This window comes from Dendropsophus ebraccatus, chromosome 5 (assembly GCF_027789765.1).
Source record: "Dendropsophus ebraccatus isolate aDenEbr1 chromosome 5, aDenEbr1.pat, whole genome shotgun sequence".
Taxonomy (NCBI): domain Eukaryota; kingdom Metazoa; phylum Chordata; class Amphibia; order Anura; family Hylidae; genus Dendropsophus; species Dendropsophus ebraccatus.
This window is the reverse complement of record NC_091458.1, coordinates 132,972,179-132,987,627: the sequence shown is the minus strand read 5'-3', so window position 1 is coordinate 132,987,627 and position 15,449 is coordinate 132,972,179. Positions and strand designations below refer to the sequence as shown.

General features: G+C 41.4%; 1 protein-coding gene across 1 annotated transcript in view; it reads right to left on the bottom strand.

Annotated features, from left to right (window-relative positions):
• Positions 1-245: 245 nt before the first annotated feature.
• CSMD2 (CUB and Sushi multiple domains 2) overlaps positions 246-15,449 on the bottom strand; it is a 325,249-nt gene continuing 310,045 nt past the window's right edge. The window contains exons 59-66 of the mRNA XM_069972975.1: positions 14,288-14,399; positions 11,583-11,648; positions 9,470-9,631; positions 8,975-9,087; positions 5,885-5,972; positions 5,662-5,797; positions 4,079-4,252; positions 246-3,609 (exon numbers count right to left, since the gene is read on the bottom strand). Of these exons, the coding sequence (XP_069829076.1) occupies positions 4,096-4,252; positions 5,662-5,797; positions 5,885-5,972; positions 8,975-9,087; positions 9,470-9,631; positions 11,583-11,648; positions 14,288-14,399 (834 nt within the window). The 3' untranslated portion in view covers positions 246-3,609; positions 4,079-4,095. The remainder of the gene's footprint in view (positions 3,610-4,078; positions 4,253-5,661; positions 5,798-5,884; positions 5,973-8,974; positions 9,088-9,469; positions 9,632-11,582; positions 11,649-14,287; positions 14,400-15,449) is intronic.

Here is a 15,449-nt window from a genome sequence, read left to right as displayed (position 1 = left end):
ATCATGGCCGTTGTTGCAAATTGGCAACGGCCGTGATTATTACGAACCTTACATAGTGTGAACATAGCCCTAAGGCAGAAGTAGAAGACAGTAGCAATCTTCGATACTTTTTTTTTTAAAGGCAAACATTTAGCCCCCTCTAAATACAGAACTCACAGTAGACAAAGCAATGCAAAAATTTAGATTTAATTTGAATTCCAAAAATTTAAAATAGCTTTTCAAAATCATGAAAATTAAAAGGCAAATTGAACAAAATGAAGCCTCATATACAGAGACACATAAATTAAACAGTTTATATTGCAGACAAGCCAGAGTGTGTATAGATTACATATATACAGTCATCTTCTGTAAACAAGGCATTTGTACATTTTTACATTTACAAAAAAGCTCATCACTACCATAGGATACAATAATCCAAATAGGACATAAAGGTTTCAGTTTCATTTAGATTTTTTTAATTTCTATATTTTTAATCTGTACAAATTATCTTCATAAAAATATATCTCTGTACAAAATAGTCTATTTATTCTGTTTGTCCTTTCCACGGGTAGTAAGTGGGTCGCAAAGAGGGGAGGCCATTGGCGGAGCAATGAGCTATTTCGCTAGTCCTGATAATGTTTGCATTTCAGACTGGGAGCTGGGAACGGACTGGGAGATAGCCTTCATTGAAAACCCAAGCTAGTTAGATTCACCATCTGCATATCTGCCGTATACCGCAGTCGGCTCAACTGTGTTGTGCAAAGAGGTTAAAGCACCGATAAAACAAGTTGTTAGACATATTATTTACCTAATATAAATTGCCATTTCTGCCTGTTTAGGTTTAGCTAGAATATGTTTATGCATTGGATTTATTAAGAATAAGGATACAAAAGAAGTCGCTAGACTCCCAACATTCGAGTTTATGGAAATTATTATTATTTTTTTTTTGTAATGAGGCTTTGCAGTTCAGTAATATTATGTATCAGCCATTATTCTATCTACGTTTCTTCAAACAGGCAGAAACACCAGTTCTAAAGAAATAGTGACGCAGCACGTATTCTTTTCATTCTAGAATTCCATAGTCATTTCAATAGACACAAAATATTTAAATAGAAATAAATATACTGGCTACATTCAACCTTTTTTTTTCTCATTTGTTCATTAACAAGTGCAAAGTAACTGCTACATGTGCCTGTGCAGTGTATCCCCATGACACATCGGTAAAGTTTAACCCATTGGCCGATGGTACAACTGCCAACAGTACAGTAAAATGTAGCAATGCAATGCAGAGACACAGAAGGGAGGAACGTAAGCTGTGCCTGGTCACCTCGTGACTATAGTTCTATTGAGGTGTACTATAGAGCCAGTCATTACATCTGCCGCAGAGGTGGCCATCCTGCAAATCATCAGCTGAGGCTCTAACTCCAGGGATTCTCTAGCCTAGCTAGCTAGTAGCAGAAAATGTTGGCACTTGGTTCCGAACAGCTGGTAGACTAGAGAGTTGGCAATTTATATAAAGCCATTGAAGGGCACCACATACACTTTCATTACCGTTCTAGTAGTAAGGTTATTCCACAACTGAAGAAGAAGGAAATGCATACAAAGCTGACATATCTGTGGTATCTCTTTTGGAACACAATGTCAACAGATTCAAATTATTTTGTTTACCCAGAATACCAAATTGTTGACCTGTTTAAGGTGAATCTGTCAGACGCAATTCACATTCCAAACCTCTGGCACTGTTAGTTAAAGGAGACACATGGTACCTTTCATATACTTGTCTGTGCTTCCAAAAAATGCTGATCTGCTGCAAACCTTCTAACTATCCCTTCCCATACCTGACCATGATTGATTGACAGCCAGCTGCAAGCTGAGCTCTGAGCAGGAGCAATGATAGGAGGGGAGGAGGTGTTACCGGGAGATTGGGAAAGCCTCTCTGACACTTTGCACAGTTGTATAAAAAAGTTGTTTTATGCTTTTGAAGCATAAAAAGATTTATGAAAGGTACCATGTGTCTCCTTTATCTAACAGTGTCAGCTGACAGATTCGCTTTAAGCTATGACTATGGCAAAAAGAAAATGAGAATTGGCACACAATGCTAAAAAAACTATGAATGCTTGTATCCTGACAGTGGCAGGAGACACATACAAATGCTGCAAACAATACATCATCACACAATAACAGAAGAGGTAGTCAATGGTTTTAGCATGAAGAGTAGCAGAGTAACACGAACCAGGCAAATCAGCTGGATTTCCAAAAATTCATTATAAACTTAAACTGTGTAAGATGTGTTTCTGGAGACTACCCAGTGTCGGACTGGGCCACCAGAGGACTGGAGAATCCTCCGGTGGGCCCCCAGCTTTAAAACCTGCACAAACACTGGTTCTTCATTGATGGGCCCCCAGGATCATTTCCTCTGGTGGCCCCCAGATACCCTAGTCCGACACTGAGACTACCAAAAGGGATGTTGGTTCTATCAGCAATAATCGCTACTGACATCTGAAATCCTACTAAAGGGCAGGGTTTGGGAACCATTTTTTGGTAGAATTTATATGGATTTAGAAGCTGGAAATGAAACCTAACCTAAATATTACTGCAGTTTTGCCGATTTGACGTATCCTGGTATAAGATAACATTCAACAAAATCTTAATTTCATTCATTGTCATTGGAGGAGGTATTTTACTACAGACTGTGATACTACCACACACGACTAGTCTCCCTTCCTCAGCGGCGGACAGAAGAACATTCGAATGTCCAAGTCAGGAACATTCTTCATATAGTCTCCTGTTGAGTCCATTTTGGCAAGGGTCCCTAATGTGAACGTCAACAAAACATTTTAACAGCAAAGGACATCTGTAATAATTCTTAACCTGCAATGCATTGCTCACAAAAGCTCAGATATCCTACGGAATGTGGCTTCAAGATAGGGCGGGCAAACTTTCAGACTGATGTAAGGTAAAATTATAGCTTGGTTGAATGCAGCCCTCTTCAGTTGAAACAGCAAGCACTGTTGTGCTCCGGTGACCAATAGGAAGGGCTAGTTGGGCTAGATTGATAAACAGCTCTCCTTCACGCATTGGCTGGTTGAAGACGAGAATGCCAACTTGGGGCTTTGTTGTAAGGCTTAGCTCCCCCTTCCTACCAACGCCACACAGTCTGTTGTATGCTGCAGGGATCAGGCAGAGAAGAATGGAGGAAAAGCACTTTTTGGAACTGGTTCTTTTGCAGAATAAAAATATGTATATTTGTATATATATGTTTGTTTATATCCACTTCCAACCAACATTGCATGTATACAAGTTCGGTATAAAAGCACTTGCACGGTGTCCCTGGAGGATAAGAACCTCTTGAGGTGGCAGCCTTGCCACATGTTATGAGACACCCAGTTGCCAAGGCTGCATGAGACTCTAGCAGATTGGTGCACAGAGGGTGTGTTGTCTGCTGTTGGCGTTACTTCATCTTGGTACATAGGGTATGTTTCTGGTTTCTCCTGAGTCCACCAGCCCGGCACACATTGGATGTCATCGATAATGGTGTGGCTACAAGTGGCACTGGTGAAATCAGCTGCCCACTGATTATGTGCAGGGCAAGGGCAAAACAGGACGGAGACTCCAAGTAAACCAAGTTCACTGAAAAGGAAAAAAGGAAAGGATTTTTGCTGTGTACAAAATATTTTATTAATTATATTAATTATTATGATTATTATTATTATTATTATTATTATTATTAATCTAAAATTCCAAAAAATTAAATGAAGTTCATGGGCTTTACTGACTGGTTAAGAACACAAGAAATTTTCTTAGCTTGGCTTAGTGGAAATAAACAGGATTTCAGTATATTCTGTCTTGTTTCAAAAAGCTTTACAAGCATTCTGGATTCTGGTTTAACAAAATGACACAAGACATGGTACAGGTTCAAGGCTGCACATTGAGTTAATCACTTTGCGGGATTGGCAGTCGCTGACCGACACAGTGTGCAGTTAGCGCAGGGACCCGTGTGAACCAGGTGACCTGCACGTGGTACACGGGGCAGTATGATTTGATCAAATCTTAAATAGCATACAATGCAGTAAGTATCTGGTACTTTCCCTCTACATACCTGGTAAAGGGCGAGTGCTATACAGCAGTGCACACTGTGCTGACCGTAAACTCTGTCTCGTTTGCCACAATTTCTGTAGGCTGCACATTTCGCTCGTACATGGGATTTTCAAATGTGGCTCGACCATTCGTATTCTCATGGCCAGCAAACCCATTAAATGGAACCTTGGGTCTTCTATGGGAAAGAAAAAGGTTTTATGATCAAAGCCAAATATATCATATAGCATGCAAAATCATTTACTGTGTATATAGAAATGAAGAGCAAAGTGCCATCATGTGTTATTTAGTTGCATTCCGTTTTTTTATGAAATCACTCAGTATTCTGTAGCTATTGGTTGGAGCTTTAGTACCCCAACTTTCTGCTCGGCCAATCACCTCTATTTATGCTGTAAGTACTGTTAACTCTTAAAGGTCTCTGCTCCTTTTTAGTTGTTTTTAGCACTCAGTATTGCCAGTATGTACAAAGTGAATGTAGGGGTAAGGCAGGCAGAAAGTTTGTGAAGTCCTTCAGCCAATAGCTGCAGAGTAGGCATTACTTCTCCTGTACATCCCTTTAACTTGCAGTGGTAGATGCTATTATCCATAGGGCTAATAGTATACAGAGCTCCCCAGAAAATGTGAGTGAAAACTGACGGGACTTATAAGAGTAAAGGATAAAGTAACAATATAGGTCTATTAAAGCGAGTGTAATAGCAGTACATTTTCACATGGAACCGGCGTGGGGAAGGCGGTGCTGTGGTCCTCTTTTGGAACCGCAGCCTGATTCCTACATACAGCACCCCCCATCCCTGGTGTCTGGAAGTAGAACAGTGCCGTACATGGAAATTGTGCGACAGTTCAGAAAAAGGAATGCGGCACCAGCTTCCCCGCATAGGTCTCGTTCTATCCATATGAAAATCCATATGTACTGCTGGTACATTCGCTTTAAACTCAATGTCACTGCACAAATCAGGATACTGTCAGGACGGGGCAGGTAGGGGCGAGACACGACAGTGAGCCCTAACACTGAATCCACCAACTGTCCTTACCGACTTGCCTCACACGGCCCTAGTCAGCCGCGGACAACCACGAAGACGTTTCCTGCACTGGCTACGTGCACACAGAACAAGACAAACAAAGGCAGAACCAAATGGGTAGCGCAGTACAAAATCAAGACAGTGAAAAGTCAAGCCAGAGGTCATGGTAACAAAGTATAACAAGCAGAGGGAGTTAGTACGGGGATCGCAGGAATATATAGGGGGAGCTGGGACCAGGGTGTGAAACCTAATAGCCAGCGGTGGGAGACTGCCTAAGCTTTGTTTTATGCTGGCCAAGAGTCTGGTCCAGATCCTCATTGGACTGGCGCTCTGATCTTCCAGGTTCCAGAGAAACCAATCAGTCAGAAGCCACTCAGCTGCATAAATCAAGTCCAGCAGAAAACATCTTAACTCCTGCACTGCCAGAAAGCTGAGCAGCAAGCGAGCATGTCACACAAAAGTAAAAACAGGCATAGTTCACACAAGGCTACTGCACATTCCTGACAGATACAATATGTGATATAAACTTAAATCTATTTGAAGAATTTAAGAATTGGAAAATACATACCTGTGTTTGTAGAGATATAGAACAAAACCAGCAATGATGAGAGCTATAAAAGGCACGAGAATAGCAGCTGCCACTGAGCTGCTATTGGATGGAAAATGTCCAATAGTGTCGGGACTATTTTTTAGTAATCTCCTGTCTGTGGGATCAAAATACGGTAAAAGTTAGTCTGTAATTGTAGTTACCACATCAACCATATCATACCATTACGGCTAGCTCTATTCACCTATCCTTTGAAGTCCAAACTGGCCAAATCCTTTCCCACGCACAAAGCCTTGATAAACATATGTTCCTCCAGCAGATTCAGATGACACCTAGAAGGTATGGGTACAAACTATTAGTATTATACATAAGCAAATATACAGTATTATCAACAAGCATTTACCACCAGCACTTTGTACCAAATAAATGTAGTTATGGCTTTTTAAAATTTTTTTTATTTAAGGTGCCATTTATTAGCCCCATTTGTAAATTTTAAATTCAGCAGAAGACTAAATATCGTCCTTATCAAAACTGACCAGGGAGTCTATTGAATCCATTTAAATTTACACTGTTATATCCTGTATTGTTTTTTTTGGTCCCTGTTCTTAGTGGTGATCGTAGTTTGTTTCAATAAAATTCATAGATTTGGGTTTAAGATGGCTAGACAAGGTTGGCGGTAATCTGATTTGACAATGCAGATCTCATATAAAAGCACATGGTTTGTTTCTAACATGCAAAAACCTACAGAATAGAAAAATAGCATGTGACAATAGATAAGAGGCTCTTGTTCTTTTCCCTTCTGCAGTAAACCTCTGAGGCGATTAGATTCCTGTCCTTCATTTATATTCAGGCTAGCTGACTGTCTTTCTCAGTCAATCATAACTTGACTGTATTCACATGACAATGAGAAGCTTTTCTTATCATTCCATCATCTGTCTCTATTCTTACAATTATATAGCAATCACTAGTCATGCACTGAAATCAGCTTTAGACCGAAAAACCTTGGGACCCTCGTTTTTGGACTATGCTGCATTGAGGACTAGTTGGCATCTTTGATCGCATTTTAATAGAAACTATACAATCAGTGAATCCCATCAGGTTGTAAATGCAGTCCAATCTGCAGCAGAATGTATAGGGCAGGAGGAGCTGGCAGATTCTTTAAAAGGATTTAATACAATTAAAAACATATTCATTTAAACCTCATTTGGAGCTTAGGAGTCCAGTGCATATAGTGCATTGACTGGAGTTCAATAGCCAAACATCCACAAGGGAACCCCTGACCCTACATCATTGAAAAGTTCTGTTTTCTGCTGATCCATACAGATGGCCATATCTCATGGGAGCATTGTTGGGTTTCAAGAGGCCGATGGTCGGTCATGGTCTGGAGAGTATTTTCCTAGCATACTCTAGTATCAATGTCAATTCTTTGGGTGGACGGCGGAATCTGCCTGAGCATAGAATGGAGCCTATGGGACGGGCCTATGGATGAGCTGTTGCATTTTTGTGTTTGCAATTTCAGCCATAGCAACGTGCTCCTTCCTAGTGTGAATGGTGTTCTAGGAGAGCTGACCAAATTTGTCTTTTTTTCTGTGTTCCAGATGGGGGGAGTGGCTGCCTCTACTTGGTTGTGCACTCCACCCATCCCACCCAGGTGTTGCAATTACTTTTGCGGGTATAAGATGGATCTTGCATGCCCAGAGCAAAGGCATATTACATGCCATTGAGAGGCCAGAGTACAGTGTAGGTCTACCCCGGCATGGGACCACCTTATCGTGGTGGGGTGGGTTACACTGTTTGCAAATAGTAACCAAGAGCCCCAATTCGCTGGATTCCATAGTGTGCACATACAACATACAACAATCCTTGAATGATAAATGCTGTAGGGATCTGTTAGCTTTTTATTTGCACCCATATCTTCAGAAGGTCTTTCCTGACCAAATTACCATTTTTCAACTAGACAATGGTTTGTGTCATTGGGCTCAGATCACTAGGGAGTGGTTGGAAGAATAGTACAAGAATAGTACATCAGCCCATGTACTAAACAGCTGATAAAAACGATCGGCTGATCATGTTGTTTACTCCAGCCAAAAATTCCTTGTCCTCCAGGTGCACATTGCTATGTGTGATAGCAATGTGTGGCCTACAGCTGATGAATGTGTAAAAAAATAATAAACTTTATACATGCCTATCCACGCTCCCAGTGATCTTCTCCCTTCTGTCCCGAGCTGCTTCTAGAACTTCAGAGCTGGTCTCTAAAGTGACAGGCCGCTCAGCCAATCAATGGCTGAGATGGGACAGCGCTGCAGTCAATGATTGGCTGAACGGCCTATCACATCACTTGCCGGCTCAGAGGTTCTACCTGCGGAGTGGCCAGAAGTTGGAAGAACACTTAGTGAAAGGAGAAAACTGCTTCTGGCCCAGTTTACTGGGTAGTGTGTGTGCAGTATAACTGATGGGTAGCGGTGCTGGGTGCCTGAACCTCGCTGATCAGTGACTGATGAGCTATTCTGTGGATAGCTCATTAATATGTTTTGCCTGGAAAACACAGTTTTTTGTTGTGTCTGTTGTATTTGTTTTTATGGGATATTTGGGTAATGTTTAGAGATGAGCGAATCGGGTTCGGGTTCGAGTCGATCCGAACCTGAACGTTCGGCATTTGATTAGCTGGGGCTGCTGATCTTGGATACAGCTCTAAGGTTGTCTGGAAAACATGGATACAGCCAATGACTATATCCATGTTTTCCACATAGCCTTAGGGCTTTATCCAACTTCAGCAGCCACCGCTAATCAAATGCCGAAAGTTCAGGTTCGGATCGACTCGAGCATGCTCCAGGTTCGCTCATCTCTAGTAATAAAATGACTTTTTTTTTGCAAATTGTGATCAGAGGTATTATAGGTTGTTGGAAAGGGTCAAGTTGGGTATAGAGGATGTTTACCACCTAGTAGAAATTGTTCCCTAGTGTCTGCAAGCTGAGATTGACCAAAAGGGTGACCAACCTGTTATTAAGTAGGATTTCCTAATGCAGTGCCTGCTATATATGTACAGTATATATATATATATATATATATATATATATATATATATATATATACACACACACATATATATATATATGTGTGTGTGTGTATAGTCTCATTTTGCTCTAAAATGTGATGCCTAAAGACTGGACTACAACACTACAACTTCAATATGATGGTTTCTCTTTCGCTCAGGGGAGTAACAGGACCTCTTTAAGATAATGTTTTTTGTAAAAATATTTGGTAAGGTTATATAATGATTCGGTCACATCAAACACTATCATGTAATTATTAATATAAGGACTGGCAAACTTACATGTCCGTCCAAGGCCCAACTCTCCATCTTGAACTTCTCCAGGACAATGTCTTTTGGTCCTCGAATCTGGTAAGCCTGGAGAAGGAGGTGGAATTCTTCCTTTTTGAAAATACCTACAAGAGAATACATTAGGGTCATTGTCCATAACTACATAAATGAAATATATGAAAAAAACGCTATTAATAAGAAATCTGGTGGGGTAAAATATTTTTTTTATTTAATTTGCCAACAGTATATGTATCTACAATGGTTTACTGTCCATATCTACCAATTAGTTGCACTTATATTCCATTGCTTTTAGTCAAAAACAGTTATTCTTTTACATAAATGATAGGGGATTTAAATTATGTGCAGTAATAAGTCTTGCGGGATGTTTACTTACATTTCCATTGTCTACTACTGCATATGGTGCCTACAGTATTTTTTGCAAAACATCCCATGGCATACATTGCTCTTGCATTTAGCTATGCAGATATCTGACTCTGTCCTGCTTACCGGACACTTGAAGCTCTACCCCACTGTGATCAATCATGGTAGCATTCACTTTGCTGCTCACAATCTCATAACTAGTGACAGTAAGCATAGCTGGCTGCTTCCTTCCTTGATATTCATAGGATCCTTTCCATAGCGAATCCTTAGCAAAGACATCTGCAGGGACTGAAAACGCAACCACACATTAAGAACTTTCATGCAATAAAAATGTTTATACCTCAATCACTTTTATTATTTTTTATTACTATCAAGACACAATAAATCACTTTATATACACTCACCGGACACTTTATTAGGTACACCTGTCCAACTGCACGTTACCACTTAATTTCTAATCAGCCAATCACATGGCGGCAACTCAGTGCATTTAGGCATGTAGACATGGTCAAGACAATCTCCTGCAGTTCAAACCGAGCATCAGTATGGGGAAGAAAGGTGATTTAAATGCCTTTGAACGTGGCATGGTTGTTGGTGCCAGAAGGGCTGGTCTGAGTATTTCAGAAACTGCTGATCTACTGGGATTTTCACGCACAACCATCTCTAGGGTTTACAGAGAATGGTCCGAAAAAGAAAAAACATCCAGTGAGCGGCAGTTCTGTGGGCGGAAATGCCTTGTTGATGCCAGAGGTCAGAGGAGAATGGGCAGACTGGTTCGAGCTGATAGAAAGGCAACAGTGACTCAAACAGCCAACCGTTACAACCAAGGTAGGCAGAAGAGCATCTCTGAACGCACAGTACGTCGAACTTTGAGGCAGATGGGCTACAGCAGCAGAAGACCACACCGGGTGCCACTCCTTTCAGCTAAGAACAGGAAACTGAGGCTAAAATTTGCACAAGCTCATCGAAATTGGACAGTAGAAGATTGGAAAAAACGTTGCCTGGTCTGATGAGTCTCGATTTCTGCTTGAACATGACAATGAGTTCACTGTACTCAAATGGCCTCCACAGTCACCAGATCTCAATCCAATAGAGAATCTTTGGGATGTGGTGGAACGGGAGATTTGCATCATGGATGTGCAGCCGACAAATCTCCGGCAACTGTGTGATGCCATCATGTCAATATGGACCAAAATCTCTGAGGAATGCTTCCAGCACCTTGTTGAATCTATGCCACGAAGAATTGAGGCAGTTCTGAAGGCAAAAGGGGGTCCAATCCGTTACTAGCATGGTGTACCTAATAAAGTGGACGGTGAGTGTACAGTGAAACCTTTCCAAAAGACCACCGATCTAGATCAGATTTTGTTTCAGTCCACCAGCTGGGTGGCTCAGCTGGGAGTAACGGCGTCCTTCACAACATGCAGGAACGGTTGCTGGGGTCGCGCCGACGGCGTGCCTAGCAGCTGCCCTGCCCATCTGGTTATCGGGCCGTGCTCAGACGTCACTACGCTCTGCTGTTGAGCGGGACTGGTTGCCGGGGGCCCGCCGATCGCGTCCCCGGCAACCAGCCAGCTGTGTTTATCTTTTCTTTTGTGTGTAGCCGCGGTCCAGGCCTCACCACCCCTGGTTGATCGGTATTAGGTGTACCCTTGATGGTGACTGACAGCTGATCTAGCCAGTTAGCTGTCAGCACCTAGGTTCCTCTTTTCTATATATTCCAGCCCCTGGTCTCAGTCCAGTGCCTGTAATAGTGCCTTGTGCCTTGACCTAGCATTCTCCTGACCATTTGTTGTTTTTGTTCAGACCTTTTGGATTTCGTTTCCTGACTTTGCTTTCTGGATTCTTATTCTGAACCTTCGCTGCCCGGCTGTTGCTGACTTAGCTTTCCTGACCATTCCTTATTGTATTTGTTTTGTCTTGTTCTGTGTTGCACTAATCCTGTAAGGTTTGTCGACCAGTTGTCCGCAGTAATTCTTAGTACTGTTTGTGGCAAGTAGGTAGGGACAGCTGGGGTGGGTGCCAGTCTAGGACTGCACTTGTCTACGTGTCTTTCCAGTACCCTACCTTACAGCAATGGTCTTTGTTCACACCCTGTCAAAATAATGGCTGTTTTTATTGGACACCTGTCATTGAAGACAAATAACCATAATTTTATCTGTCAGTTAAAGCAATGGGATAACAATCTCCATTGCGGTTACCTAAATGTATACACATTTGTTATAGTTAACAATCAGATTACCTGAGGTTTTTTGGATAGGAGGTTCCTTTGCTGGAGAAACAGGTTTTCCACTGGGCCTTATATCAGCTAAAGAGAAAGAATACAAGTAAGGTGATTAAACTCTCAAATTAGAATAATTCCTAAAAGGGTATGTTCACACTATGTATACTTTTGTAAAACTACGGGCGTTGTTGACGATTGCAACAATGGCCGTGATAAAAACAAAAATATACGTTACATTGAGGCCTATAGAATCCCATGGTATACACTCCGGCCGGGATCCCTAGCGGCGCAGCGAGAAACTGACATGTCAGTTTTGTGCGGCCGCTATTCAATGAATGGAAAAACGGATGGAAAAACAGATGCATTTGTGTCTCTTTTTCCGTTGACTTACCGTATAAAAAAGATCAAAACACATCCATTTTTTGTACCAACGTATGAAAAAAATTAATGAAAAAACATAGGGGGACATTTACTAACGAGTCTAATGTGTTCAACTATTCTAATGATTGGTGTATATTTTGGTCCAATATTTTATGACTAATTTATTAAAATGTTGTACTGCTTCTTAGTGAATATATCTAAGTAAAAAGACGCCCCCCAAAAAAGGCGCAAAAATGCAAAAAGTGCACAAGCATATTCACCTGATACTGACCAGATGTAGGGCTGCACCTGTTTGTGTGACTTTTTAAAAAGCCACAAATGATAAATTATCCGAACCTTTGGGTGAATAATCAAAACAGGCAGATTAAAAAAAAGTTGCAGCTAAAAAATATTTGCCTGTCGAATACTGGTTCATAATAGCATAACATAGACCAAAAATGGGTGAAAAATCCAATTATTCACCTAAAAATAATTGCAAAGCCCTTGATAATTTTTCCCCATAGTGTGAACCCAGCCTAAGTCCTAAGTCGATCCTTAATACAATATGTTGTCAGCTGTTGGCTGAACCCTCATATGGGCAATATCATGGCAGCTATTTTAGCCGGTTCTACCATAAACATGCAAGCATAATTATTTCACAAGGAAGAAGGGATCGGGATGATGCCAGACATCCCTGGGATTTTCTTATCTCTGTGAAAACTAACTTGTAAAATCCCCCCTCCCCCCAACCTCTAGTGGTAGAGGTCAGTCAATAGCGAGAATGTTGGCTGATTCTAATATTCAGTATTGACTCTTCTTTGTTCCGATTTAGAGCTCCAGACTACAAGTTTGCATATTAACCTAATTCTAACATTCTAACATTGCATCCTGTATTCTGTTTACTGTGCTGGGTATTTCAGATCAGTTTCTGAGAAATCTTGGAAGAGACGCCAGGACATCAATTCTTAACACATATAATCAATAAGAGAAACAAACCCAAGCAGAGAGTAAGGAGGGTTCATGCTTCAGCAGGTCTAACTCAATGAAAATGTCATGATAGAAAATCTGCCCTAAAAGCCATTTTCCGACTTGCTATTGTGAATGTACTTTGCCATGCTGCCATGATGAACACTAAAGCTTCCCTTTCCCGTTCATAGTAGTTATATTATGTTAATCTAGTTGCCTCAATACGATAGTCCCTGACTTACCAAGGCATACAGGTGGCTTTCCTGTCCAGCTCCCATCAACCCTGCAGGTTCTATGTTCGGAACCTCCCGTGAGATAAAAGCCAGACTGGCAAGTATAAATCAAGGTGTAGCCTAAAGATGGTAGATCTAATGCTCCAACATTGGCGTGAGGAGGCGTCTCAGGTTGTCTGCAGTTGTGGGCTATAGAAAATAAAAAATATATACATATAATAGGCCAATATTCAGATCAAAGTGACATACAATGACCTTCTTTTGGTCATTGTTGTTGTAAATGTAAACTATTACATGATAACTAGAGCATACTACTAATATCTATCACTTCATTCTCTTAAAAAGAATTTATTTTTAAAACAAATCTACCATCAGGTACATCACTATAAGAGTTTTACATCAATAGACTGGCGCTGGCGTGGGGATGCCAATGCTGTGGCTCTTTTATTGAGCCGCAGCCCGATTCCCACACATAGTCCCGGTCGACTACCAGCACCGGCCCAGCCTGAAGCACTGGAGACGGGCCCAGTGGCCCTCAGTGTGATGAAACCTCCTCCCCACTGTGACTCAGCTCCATTAGAATCAATAGAGCCGCGTCACAGAGGGGAGGGCTTTCGTCACACTGGGGGATAATAGATCGGCGCTGTGTGTGGGAACTGGGCTGTGGTTAAAAAAAGAGGACCGCGACACCAGCATCCCCCCACAGGTCTATTGTTATAAATATCTTAAAGCGATGTACCTGATATTACATTCGCTTTAAGGAATATTATTTATAGAGTATATAATAACATGGGATAACCTATACCTCAGACTAAAGCAAGTTTTCCGTAAAAAGAATGGAAGATTACAGCATCCCTTCAAGCAAGTCTACTGCATCGAAACAAAGTTATGTGTTGAATTCTTTATTAAAGAAGTGGCTTTTTATCTGAAGGGATGCCGTCAGCTCCTATATTTTTCAATGGTTAGTACTTACCACTATGGGGTTGGTGTTTTTTTTCCAACATTGCAATATCCTTTCAGAAGACGTTCTACTTAACCCTCTCATGTTGTGCTTTTCTGTACTGTTGGACATTTCTTTTTTACCCAAGCTTTTTATCTCAGTACGTTTTATCCATCTAGTTACACCTCTATTTAGTTTTCCAGTTTTCTTTATGTTAAACTTACGAATGCATTCTGGCTGCAACCCACTCCAAGTCAGGTTTGGGAGACAAGTCCGTGTAGTAGAGCCTTGTAGTAGGTACCCTTTTTGGCACTTGAATAAAACAGTGCTTCCAACCTGTGTGGAGAAAAAGAGGCCACTAACTTCTATGGTCTTTAGACTAGTTAAGCCTGAACAATTCAACAAAGCTGTCTGATTCTAAACGTAGCTATAGGGCCCCATACACATGCCAATCTAAGTTGTATGGGGTTCTCTCAAACAACCACCAACAAATGATGACCCCTTTGTTTTGGTGGAGTTAAGCCACAGTGAGAGCCCTTTGGCTGTGGCTAAACCCTCCCCATAGAGAACACAGGAGCGCTCGGCTGTACTGAACGTTCCAGTGTATAGAGAGGATGGGTGGGAGACATAACTGATGGCTGAAAATTAAGCGGGACAAGTAAGTATACATCAATGTCATATCCCACGCATTCCCAATTGTATATTTATTTCGAACAACACCTTTAGGCTATGTTCACACTGTGTATGAATCCGTCCGTAGTGCAAACCGCGAATATACGCACGTAGTTTTGAGGTTGATGCGTTCGCTTGAAAGTAAACGATATACGTCTGCACAGTGCACACTACGTAGCAGCTTACGGCCGGATCGTATACGGCGCCGTGAAAAATGAACAAGACCATTGTTTGAGGACGGAAATGTTGAAACTCACGGCCGTGGATTTCCATGCGGTCCCGTACAAAGTACTTATTTCAGCCAAATTGAACTTGATTTTTCGATCCAAAAGGTTCTGTGTGGTTTACGGGTCTGGGCGAAGATTTTCAAGTAAATGACCTGCCTCAGATCGCTTCGAAACAAGCTAGGGAAGCATCACTGTACTGCGGGCGTATGTTTGCGGTGCGTACGCATCCGGCCATATGTCGATTTTTCCCTCACCCGTAGTTTCAGCCGCACATGTACGGCGGCGTAACAACTGCGGACAGAATCGTACGCAGTGTGAACATAACCTCAAAGTAAATGCACACTATTTATCCATATCTTAAACGATATAAGATGAAGCTGGCCTAACATTCAACTTTTTTCTTTAATTCTGAAACCGATTGGTGTACTGTTAAAGCACCACATATAGTTTCAGTATTGGAACTTTTTTCTTTTCATAATTTGCATAT